This window comes from Triticum urartu, chromosome 1A (genome assembly GCF_056163025.1).
Source record: "Triticum urartu cultivar PI428250 chromosome 1A, HENAU_Tu73, whole genome shotgun sequence".
Lineage (NCBI taxonomy): Eukaryota > Viridiplantae > Streptophyta > Magnoliopsida > Poales > Poaceae > Triticum > Triticum urartu.
The window spans coordinates 497,182,985-497,195,015 of record NC_141873.1 but is presented as its reverse complement, the minus strand read 5'-3'; the positions used below and the strand labels follow the sequence as shown (position 1 = coordinate 497,195,015).

General features: G+C 41.8%; 1 protein-coding gene across 1 annotated transcript; it reads right to left on the bottom strand.

Moving 5' to 3' along the window:
* Nucleotides 1-458: 458 nt before the first annotated feature.
* Nucleotides 459-5,895, bottom strand: LOC125521985 (type I inositol polyphosphate 5-phosphatase 10). The gene is made up of 12 exons (XM_048687051.2): nucleotides 5,262-5,895; nucleotides 4,703-4,784; nucleotides 4,530-4,605; nucleotides 4,140-4,199; nucleotides 3,948-4,035; nucleotides 3,741-3,845; nucleotides 2,788-3,397; nucleotides 2,291-2,484; nucleotides 2,103-2,211; nucleotides 1,822-1,970; nucleotides 1,000-1,211; nucleotides 459-870 (listed from the first exon to the last, which is right to left on the bottom strand). The coding sequence occupies exons 2-12, from the start codon at nucleotides 4,730-4,732 to the stop codon at nucleotides 845-847; spliced, it is 1,659 nt and encodes a 552-aa protein (XP_048543008.2). The 5' UTR covers nucleotides 4,733-4,784; nucleotides 5,262-5,895; the 3' UTR covers nucleotides 459-844.
* Nucleotides 5,896-12,031: the final 6,136 nt, after the last annotated feature.

Below are 12,031 nucleotides of genomic sequence, written 5' to 3'. Positions count from 1 at the left end.
TATCGCACAAATATATCCTTACAATATTTGTAGACCCAATCTTCAAGTTAAAATGCCTCTTTGATTTGTGAATTTTTCTGTTTGTTGCCTGAATTTAACTGTTCCATATAAAAACCATATGAGTTGAAGCGCCCTTGCTGCTTGTGTGGTTTTATGTGTAAATTCGCAAGTGGCTTTTATGGCATGGGTAGTAATGCATATATTCTTTCGTAAAAACAGAAAAATGTGGTTGAACACGAATTGTGAGAATAATTATTCCTGAACTCAGATCCTTTTATCATTCCGCATCATCTATTTTGGGCTTACAGGTCATGAACCAAGTTCAAGAATTATGTGCTTCCTCTTTGAAAAGAAACATGTGGACTTTATTTGGGGCTTTCCCTCTACTTTTACCAAATGAGATCACGAACACAAAGCAAGGAAAAAAAAGGAAGAATATGAATAGTATTCACAAGAAATGACCATCACACTGATCTTGTGTATCAAGATGAGAAAGAATGTATTGTACAATTTGATTGGATGCCTTCGTTCAGTACAACTTTGCTCCAGACAAAACTCAAGCTTGACACATCTACAACTACAGTGGTTTGTAAGACACAACTTGCAAAACTGTGGAGAGGCTTTCTTGCTCTACCCGAACCAACAAAAAAGAATATCGTGGGAATTTTTCAAGTATATAACCTAATCTTGCCATTGGAAAACTACATGTGATTACATTTACTGTACAACATAATAATCACCTTTCTCTTTGTGAGAAAACAATTTGCTGGAAACAGATACCAAGCAGCAGCCGCAGAAAGTTTCCTCAGCACCTTCCTCCATGAGTGGCATGACATGAGCCGATTTATTTTGTGGTTTTGGTCCCAGCACCTGCAGTGTTATTATGATCATACTTATTAACTTGTCTATGCATATACTGGAGTTTCCATTGCTTTATGTAAACTTTCATAGGTGCGCTTTATTTTGCACATATTAACTGAAAATAAAGAAGGTGCACACCTTTGGTAACCTTATTCTTACTCGTCGGTAAGAGCTCTTCAGCACCAATTCTAATATTAGTGTTAGATGTGCGCCTCTTTGATTTGCCGTCCAGCAAATACACTTCCACAGTGAATGATCCACAGACAGGACGATGGTCAGAAAATTTAGACTCCCCACGGAAGTAGGATGACTGCGCAATCCCATCTCCGTGCCATAGTATTCTATCACACCTGAACAAGTTGAACTACTTAGCTTACATGAACTGATAACTCATTAATACTCCCTCCGTCCCATAATATGAGCATTTTTTACACTAGTGTAGTGTCAAAAACGCTCTTATATTATGGGATGGAGGGAGCGGTTCATTGTATAGTTAGGTCTTAAATTGCAAGACAAAAAGATACATCAACTGAAATGTAGACTGAGATTTTTTAAACATCCTCTTTGTAAGTTATGTGATGATGTGAATAGTTCTATTGTTTTTGCTTCCACAACTTTAACCAATATGCTTGTGCTAATATACCTGGTTTTATCTCAAGAGAACAAACTATGTCTAAGCTTCTTCTGGCACACAAAGATGGGCATGCATGATTATTGAAGTCATACACAGATATATAATATAATTTGTGGTCATACCGTCATAATTAATTATTAATACTACTCCCTCCGTTCATTTTTATAAGTCATTTTAGACAACTGAAAATGAGCTACTTCGCACCCTGTCTGAAATGTCTTCAAGGCCTTATAAAAGTGAACAGAGGGAGTACTAAAGGTTGTCATGGCTGTTAAAGTAGGAGTTATTTGTAAGATAAAATGAATTAATATGAACAAGATAAATACCAGGCTGGGGTTCTCCTCTTTTTCTTTGAGGTTGCAGTTTCTCCAGAATAAGAATCTGAGTTAAAAGTGTACTTGTATGTGGGGGCAAAATATATCTTCTCTTCGCTCCAACCCCTGAATACCCTTCCAGAATCGCGCTCAGTGTTAAGCTGAAAATGAAAATTCTACAAAGTCAAGTCTTTTCTCATTCCATTACTTTACTTGCTTAGTTCCTCGTTGGGGAAATTGAGTTGCGCTCAACTAATTACAAAAAAATGGGCACCATTTTTTTAGGTGCTTACTTGATCCTTTTGAAAAAGGGCATCCCAGTTATTTTCCGTCAGAAGTTTCTTGGTATCTTCATAGCTCAAGGAAATACGGTAGTTCAGATCCCCCAACCATATCACCCGGCTAAAATAAATAGCACAATAATCAGATAACAGCACAATAAAATAAAAGCTTTAAAATAATTGTAGCATTAGTATCTTACTCATGGTCAATAATTTTTTCAGGGATTCTTTGCCCAGCTCTTCTGCAAATTCTTGGAAACTGCGTGGCCCTCAGTATCTCTAAAACATCTGAGTTGCGCCGCAACTCGTCGCCTTCTTTCTCACCTGAAGCCAAATGGCTACAGATGAAACAAAAGCTTGTCTGGTGCAGTGTCATGCTCACTGATATACATCCCTGAAGCCAAAAGGTAAGTGCAAGGCATAAAAGAATTAAGGGATCTACCATTTAGGATGCTTCAGAGTTTTTTCCAGTTCTGTTTTTTTGGCGGAGTTGTTATTGTTGTAGCCAAATGTTGAATCCGATAAAGAACATGATACAGGAAACAGAGCATGAGCATAGTACTACATAATTGTCTTTGTTAATGTCTTTGCAACTATCATAACATTTTATCTCGCATCTTTAGTTCCATAAAAATTTAGGGCATGCTACACCTTGCATAATCAAAAGGAATTACTTGGATACAGATTCAGTTCTAACCTTGTTTCCAAGATAACCCATTACTCCACGGCCTACACATGATGTCCTCACATGACCGATATGCGGCACTAGTTCTTTCTTTGCCCATACTGTAACAAAAATACCAACCATTCGTTTGCAAGATACGAGGTTATATTTTAGCTGGTCACTAGAGGCAGAAGCAGACGAAATCACTCCATCAACCACATAACCAGAAGCATTATTTGATCTGTCATCAACTTCATCTTCTTCCGAAGAGTCGGTCTCATTAATGTATGCTTGTGGGCATCCAAAGCAAGCATCTTTGTAGGATTTCCTGGGCATTTCAACTGAGCAGTTGCAGATCTTGAGCAGTTTTCTCTGAGTTGGCATGTAAGGCTTCCTGATAGACTTTAAGGAGGACTGGAAGATTGCAGAACCAGAGCGGTTGGAGAAAGAAGCATCAAGGTTCGATGAAGATCGAGAAGAGGTTGAATCAAGGGATAGAGATGGCTTGTGACAGAAGATATCAGCATCCCCGTCAACTGTTCTGTTTAGCGTGCGGTTTATAAGAGCAAGCCATCTTGCAGCTGGTTCGTTGTCTTCGATCACAAGCACATTACCAGCATTGAGAGGGACAATTTCCTGAAAACTGTGTGAACGATAGAAAAAAGACGTAAGAATGTTGTCTGTTCACTGCAACAAGCCAATTTAACTCCAAGGAAAATACAGCTTATTGTGATAAAGATTAAATGCCAGAATGTCAATAACACCCAAAGGACTGTAAGAAACAAAAAAAAAAGGAAAGCATAACATACTGTTTTTTATTAATTTACATTTAGTACGAGTTTATGAATAGGGGGAGTGAAATGTACAGAAAGTATGTAAGTCGATCACTGCGTATTCTTCTATGAATTTTCGGCACCGCAAGTCTGCAACTACTAGTATTGACAGGCGTACATTTCAGAACTGCGAGAAACAGATGGATTACATACCCTAAAACATAAATATCTGAGTGGTCATCTGCAGGAATGAAGTCGTCCAGATTCAACTCAGCGGTAGGTGTGTTTCCTCCAACGTTCCATGTAGAAATAAATACCCTGTATAATGAGTGAATTTAAATAAAATTCAAGAGACCAATATGATTTCCAACTATAGAGTGACACATAACTGAAAATGCAAGTTTGGCTGTTTGACCTGACCTAAAAGATTCAGTTTTTATGACACTTGGAGAACGGGCTAGAAAATGGCTCAGACGCATGCTCCGAACTTCGCGCATGCTCCTAACTTCTGCTTCCAATTAGTCCAAAGAAACACAAGAATAAGACAGTCAAATAAAACCAGCAGCATCCAAAGAGTGATCCAGTGCAGCAAAGTGCCAGATAGAAAACTACCTGAAAGTGGTCTGAATGGGGAAGAAGATTGCGCCTTGGAGGAGCTTGGTGCAGATTTAACTACAGATGAGTAGATGACAAGAGAACATGGAACAGTATCATCACGAAATCCTATTAACATTGTACCGAATTCGATACAAAATGTCAAAATGTGTAATTCTTGAATCTTGAACACATGAATTCTAGCATATTCCATTGAACTGGCTGCTTCTTCATAGCATGGATTATACGAAATTGACAGAGGCTCAATGGACTTAATGAACTGACAACCAACTTAACAAAAAAAAAGAACCCAGATGAGCTAAATTTTGATAAAATTATGCTCATCTATTTATTACTACAAGACAGTGACTCGGTTATTCAGCTTCCAAAAGAATTAAGATTAACTACCAGCAGAGGAGCTTGGACGGTCTGTCTTCTTCGCGGCTTTCTTATCTTTCGCCCCGAATATCTTTGGACGACAGCCCTGGAGTACAATGATGTAAAGTCAAATACTTCAGTCAATGATGTATCTCTGAAACTAAGAAAGAGGAGCAAAATGGGGTGAAACAAGAGACACGCACCTTCATCTTTTCATCATCTGGAAACGCCATTAGCTTTGAAGTCCGCCGAAGACAACCGAAGCTTATTATTCCAGGCTCAAATCTGACCACATTATTGGATAGAAATTAAAGATTGCGCGGTTCATCTCAAGAAAATACTAATTAGATGAACAGGGGGATAACTCTGACATCAGCACAAATAAATAGGGGAAAGAAAGCATGTGCATGCACTTGTCCCAGAAAATAAAAAGGGAATGAAGGAGAATATTTACACCCCAAAAGAACCTCCTGGATCTAAATTGTTGTTCAAATTCAAATTCAAATCCCCACACTCTAGACCTGAAGAACTGATGTATGGCCCAAGCCAGAATAAACAGAAACCTTTCACATCAAAAACAGCCCCCACATCCACAGAGGATGCTCTTTCCCAAAAGTAGCCTGCCTATCTGTATCTGGCACACGGGATCTTGAGAATCCACTGCACATTACAGCTCGCAACAGAGGCAGGGATGAACAGGAGACAGAACAGCACGAAATGAAACAGAAATCACAGCAGTGCGGAGGCGAAGCAGGAACCCACCGAATCGGCAGCAGTTTCGCCGGCACCAGCAAATCCGGCCACCGCAGCGCCGCCCGGGAGAGCCGTGGACTCGATCCCTCCTCCCCCACCAGAGGCGCAGGGCCCTCCTCCTAAATTAGCCAAGAAGGGGCTAGGCCAACGACTCCTCCCCGTAACCACCGGGAAGGCCGCGACAAGAAAGGCGAGGCGGATAGGGGGGAAGGGAAGAGGAGCGGCGGCGCGGGCGCGGAGACGACGACCCCTGGAAGCCGGGGCGGGGTCTGCAGGTGCGGGAGGCGCACGGTCGAGGAGGGCACGGCGGCCATTACCTAGGCCGGCCCCGCACCCCACCCCCACCCGGCCCGGAGAATTAAACTATTCTCCCCGGACAACTGTCCCGTACTACTGTGCGCAGCAGCGGCAGCGCCGTCCTCCTACCCGAGAAAAAAGAATTCACCTCCCCCTCCGCGGCGTTTGTTTACGGGCGGCACGACGCGGCATGAGCACGGCGGTGGTGGGGGTGGACCATGGGAGGGAATGAGGAGGAGCTTGAGCGGCGCACGTGCGGCGGGATTGATTGGATTTTGGCGCGCGGCGGAGGAAAGGTGGTGGTGGTGGTGGAGGCGGTTTGGGTTCGTTAGTTGGGCTGGGAACCTCTCCCTGTCTGCTGCCGGTCAACGGCGGACGCAAGGACAAAAGGCCAGGCTTATTTTATGTGGTGCTTCGTTGGTTCCGTGTCTGAGACTTTCTTTCTTTGCCCGGCCATGGCTCATGGCTGGCTTTTGGTTGAATCATTCCTTCCATTTCCTGGTGGTGGTTCCTCACACATCACAAACAAGAAAAAAAGCACACCAATGTCAAACGATTGTGTTTGTGCTCAAGTACTTTGGTGCCATATAGGATGAGGCTTGGGACTTGGGAGGACTGGTTCTGAAGAGCGACTCGGAAAAGGCTCAACACGGTCTAGGGTTGAAATGTGGACCATGTCAAAGGTTGAGGGGTGAAATTTCTTTTCTTTTCTGGAACAAACCGCGTTTTACCTACTGCTTATTTTACCTTATTCAAAAATAGAAGTATTTTTATGGGTTAATTAGCTAAATGCCACTCCAATTATGGCGATCCATAAAAATGCCACTGCAATTTTTGCAGACTTTGATAAACGCCATTGCAGACTTCGAAAAATGCCACTGGAAATGGCATTTTTCAAAGTTTGAAAATTGCAGTGGTTTTCTCGGAATCACCAAATTTGGAGCGGCATTTATCAAATTAACCCATTTTTTATTGATTAATTGCCAACCATCAGGATGATATACACATAGAAGATTTAGGCTCACATCTCAAAATAAACTTAGGAATAAACTCACTGGATAATAAATCGCTCTCATGGCAAGGGGAGAAGCGACGCTTTGAGCTTATGTCGCAATATGAAGAATAAATCGTCACTTTTTTTTGAATAATAAACCGTCAAATTGGTCAAACATAAATTGTCATGATTAGCGGCGTGCACATCACAAGGGGCGTAGACAAGCCCCATACTAGAGGGACACGGCGTGGGGCGTGACGACGATGTACCTGGTCCATTTTATGCACTGTTCAGCACTAATTAGCCTTGATTGGTTCGATTGCTGCACACCACCACCACCTTGTGGTCCTTATTGAAGTGTATTTTCAACTAACATCATCTATATTACATGGCAATACTCGCGCCACGACGTTTTGCTCGCACGCTCGATGGGAATAGGCGGCATCAACTGACAGCGACAAAAAGAAATTAGAACGGTAGTGATGTATAAAAGGTCAATTATGGTAACCTTGCACATTAAGGCTAACCATGTGTCCACATCGCTTATTAGAATCTGAATTGGATGCTAACTAAAGGTGGACAGATCGTGCACCCTTGTCTCTCCACAATACTAGCGTCTTCAGCCACCACTTATGTGACCTAAGGATGCCAGCAAGATGACATCAAACACGTCAATTTATCATTTATTTAAAACTATCCACGAGACTAGACAAAACTCTTTTAGCTTCCCGTTAAAATTAGCCATACGTTGGTGGTAACTTAATTCTTCACTAGTAGGAGTAGCTCTGGCTTTAACAGTTTAAGTAGCACCATGATTGCGTCGGATGTGGATGTTTTTGTCAGCAATGGATGTATATATCATTATCACTCCAGGAGAATTGAAAGTGCACATATGCTAGGAATGTGGCCATGCAATGCAATTTGCAATCGATATGATTTGGGTCAGGGTGAGGCTATGATCTACCTACGGGTTAGGATCGATAGATCGTCATCTCCATTACGTTACATTATTAAGACAGCGACGACCTCTCGATGCATCGAGAATTAGTGGGGCTCCATGAGACGCGCGCATTTGTTTTAAGGTGATGATGGCAGTGATTTTATTTCTGTGCACGAGAGATCGGATCCAGGGGATAACCAAAGGAGAGTCTCGTAGTATGCTTGCTCGATAATTCTTCATAATTACACCGAGTTTGAGATGGCAACGTTGTTCAGCACGTTATCGTTTTCCAGAGCACCATCGGGCATCGGCTACATGTTTTCTTCTACGTATGGGTTCCCATACGTAGAAAAAACAAGATCGAGGCTCGTTTTTGTGCGTGTGTGTACTGTGTACAGGCATTACTGTATGCTGAGCTTATTGGTGTCCATTTGTTTATTCAGACGCTGTGTTTCAATTTGCGTTGCGGCCTGTACGGCAGCATGCTGTCCTCGCTGGTGCCCCCAGCACCCCATGTGGAGAGAGGAGCGCAGACGCACGGCACGGCACGGTACGGGGACGTACGCAGGAGTACGTACACGCGCACGGGGCCGAGGAGAAAAAGACGGCTGATTTGCTGTCCCGGATTCGCACTTTGCTCATAAATAAGCAGGCGAATTCGCTGTGCGGACAGCAGCAGGTTTTCATTTTTGTTTATTTATTATTTTGCGGGAAAGGTAGGCAGCAGCTGGTTTGCTGGCTGCCACAGGCTTTGCATCCACGGACAGCCCGAAATAGCGCCGACGCAGATGCACTTGCGCAAGTGTACGAAAGCTGCATGCAATGCATGGGTACGAAATTCTGAATTATGAAACACTTCTTCCTCCGTTCCTGAATATATACTATACCTGCTATCACATGGGGCAAAATTTCATATTCTGACCCTTTTCTGAAAGTTAATCGAGATCTCACCCCAGTTTGCATAAAATTCGGGATCTGGCCCTTTTGCTGCCGCCAGGGTCTATGGCGGTAGTGTGTAACAACCTACCGCCAGGAACCTTGACAGTAGGAAACATTCCTACCACTAAACAGACTGCCGGTAGTCTGTACAACCCTACCGTCAAGGTGTCAGAGGGTAGGCGCGAGCACACACACTGTGTTTCATACTTAGAAAAAAAAATTACTGTAGGGCATGCAACCCTACCGCCAAGGATCTTGCATGTAGACTGTTATAACCTACCGTCATGGATCCTGACGGTAAGAAAAGGATCAAATCCTGAAACTTTTGCAAACTGAGGTCAGATCTCGATTAACTTTCAAGAAATGGTCAAAACACGAAATTTAGCCACCACATGGGAGTTTTGCAACATCAGGTTAGAGGGGAGCACAGTGATTGCAAAAAGGGATTGGTGGAGGAACGCCGAAGATCTGTAGAAAAATCGTCTGTGGGTACAAAATTTTCGGACGCATGGTGTTCTCCAATCTGAGCGGCTAGTAACTTTCTGGTCTGGTACTTGTGTACAATAGCTTACTAGATCCGCTGTACTGTAATTGCAGTGCGTCGTCGAATTTGTTACAAGCAGTACTTCTAAAAAAACAGAGCATTTTCATACATGTAGCTAAACTAGCTGAGTGTCCGTGCGTTGCCACGGAACATAAATTTAAACATCGCCCATCATTGTTATTTGCCTCCAACGTTGATCCAACCTTGCTAGTTGCTCGTTGTTATCTACTAACCCACGATAAGCCCACTTGAAGCCCTGACAACCCCTCCTGCTTAAAGCGCTCACCCCACGAAATAGTATGATACATTCTTCCCTATACAATACACTCCCTCCGTTCCAAAATAAGTGTCGGTTTAAATTTGAACTAAAACCTGACATTTATTTTGAACGGAAAGACTACTAACCAAATACATGTGAGTCAAATTTGAATTCCAGATATACATACTTATCATCACGAGTTAAAAAAAAGTATTCCTATCTTCTTAATCAAATCTCGTATAGCTTGAGGGATATTGGTCATCAAGAGAAAAATGTCCACATAGTACCACAAAACAATAAATTTAGGCGTAGAGATCTTGAGTCAGAAAAAAATCAAGAATTTATGTGTCGTATGTTGCTTATTACTATAATGTGACAAATATCAAACCACCAAACCAACGTACATAGTGAAGTTTCAGAAGCTTGACATATTATAATCAAATCAAATTATCTCAACTGTAGTAATGCAACATATATCTTTGCCATGATGCTTCCTTGATAGTCTTGTTCAGAAACAAATTTCTCTCTAAAATTTACCAAAGTAGCCTGATAGACAAGCAAGAAGCAAGTAAGCAAATATTAAAAAAAAAAATTACACATATCCGCATCAAAGGAAGCATCACTGCCTCCACATAACTAAATAAGAATCCTATCAAGCAGGTGCATCTGATATATCCATCTTCAATCTATGTTTTCTTCCAACTAAATAGCTGCTATGACAAGCTCATATTGGTTGGCATTTTTTGAGTAGCACATATATCCTTCATGGTCATTTTGACATATATCATGTATATATATAAGTCAAATGGTCTAAGCATTTGCACACTGAAAAGTCTGAAATCGCATCAGACGTCCATGACATTACCCTCCAGAATGAGAAAAGCATGTAAAGCTAGATTATACAGTATTAGTGACAATATCAGGATGTAAACTGTACTTACTCCAAGTAAACCACTATAATTGTAATCCCAGAAGCTTTACTATTGATAAAAGCATATGAAACAGCATGTGCGAATGACAAATGAGTTGTCGCTCCACGCTAACTATAGACATGTACTCTGTTGTAAAAAAAAGAACTACTACAGAGATGTACTCTACATAATGGTATTCAAGGTGAATCCTTGTCTATGCCAAAAGGAAAAAAATAGAGGAGGCTCAGCAGTCTGGAATACATTTAGAAAAGGTTCTCCTTAACGACAGAACATGATTCATGGTAGTATCCATTAGGAATCCTACATAGCTACTACGACTCAACGACTTGCAAAACCAGATTGATTAACAATTTACATGACTGATGCTTGTCCTAGTCCTTACTCTGCACCTAGTAGCAGTGGTCACACCAAACAGACTGTAAAATCATTTGATGGAAAAACCTCACCTCCTGGACGGCCGCAGAATCACTGGAGCAAATCCACCTATTTAGTAAGAAAAATACAAATAAATATACATGCTCTATCTCTCCAACAGACGCGCAGCTTCCCGCACCACATTCATGCCGGACCAGAGCTGCAGACCTGTATTGATGTCGCGCAATGTGACCGGATGAGAGGGCGGTGCTGACCGCCACGATCAGACCAGCGACACTGCTTCAATGCAAATGCATTGTCCCAAGAAGGCAACTCCGGTCGATTCGCCATATTGATGCGGGCTGACTGTCAATTCGCCTGGTTTCTCCATGGGTTTTTTAAAGGACATCTCAAATTAAAAACTGATTTCATCTTATTGCCCTGTATGATAGATTTTCAACCGCAGAGAGAGAGGTATGTAGAGTACAAATTTATTTAGAGAAACTGAGTGTTATAAAAATGGCAATATACATCAAGAAACAAAAATTGGAGCATACTACTCAGAGGAATATACATCAAAACTATGTAGCATGTGCATATAAACTTGTGTCCAAAAAGGAGTTGGATTAAGATTTTGGTATATGAAATCAATCTGGATGACATTGAGGCAAATCCAAAAACACCAAGAGAACATGAAACTGATATTCTTCAAAACACAGTTAGCCAACATCTATCATGGTCCCCATTATGAGATAATCAAAATTACCTCCCAGGATTCTTCCCTTTCCCTGCTGATTCCCACCTTGTAAGGCACTGTGTGATCTGAATTTGGATGTATATACAACCATCTTGATCTGAATAAAGAAAGCAAGGTTGATGAAAACTTCAAAAGAAAAGATACATAACACGGGATGAGAGGATGACGGGTCTGAGCTAGATATGTTGAGTCTACAATGCAGTGCTAGATCCAAAAGATTTTCCTGTCATGGTAGGTAAATATTTTGGAAGTAATGTGGTCTAGCAGGTAAGCTAAATATTACCTGGATCCCAAAAACATATGACACGTCCCTGCTACCTCCAAGTAGGATGTAATTATTCTCCAAGTATGATGTAAGTTACCTTGTGAGGCAAACATGCTTCATGTTGACTTCCCCGCACTTTTCAGTATCTTCCTGCAAGTTAGGAAATTGCCTCTAGAAATGGTTAACAACACTAAAAACAGAATAATGAAAAGTCAAGAGCATCATTTGTGAATGTTGCTAGATAGACAAAATTATATGGAGAAAAGGATGTTGGGGAACGTTGCAGAAAACAAAAATTTTCCTACTCGTTTCACCAAGATCATCTAGGAGTTCATCTAGCAACGAGTCATCATATGCATCTACATACCTTTGTAGATCGCTTGCGGAAGCGTTCAAAGAACGGTGATGATGTAGTCGTACACGACGTGATCCAAATCACCGATGACCAAGCGCCGAACGGACGGCACCTCCGCGTTCAACACACGTACGGGACGGGAG

What these genes read in the sequence shown, in the direction of transcription:
- LOC125521985 (XM_048687051.2), bottom strand. Translation starts at nt 4,732, where the DNA reads ATGGCGTTTCCAGATGATGAAAAGATGAAG. An exon ending in TGGGTTATCTTGGAAACAAG is followed by an intron (nt 2,485 to 2,787) that starts GTTAGAACTGAA and finishes TTTTGGCTTCAG; the next exon opens with GGATGTATATCAGTGAGCAT. An exon ending in GAAAAAATTATTGACCATGA is followed by an intron (nt 2,212 to 2,290) that starts GTAAGATACTAA and finishes TATTTATTTTAG; the next exon opens with CCGGGTGATATGGTTGGGGG.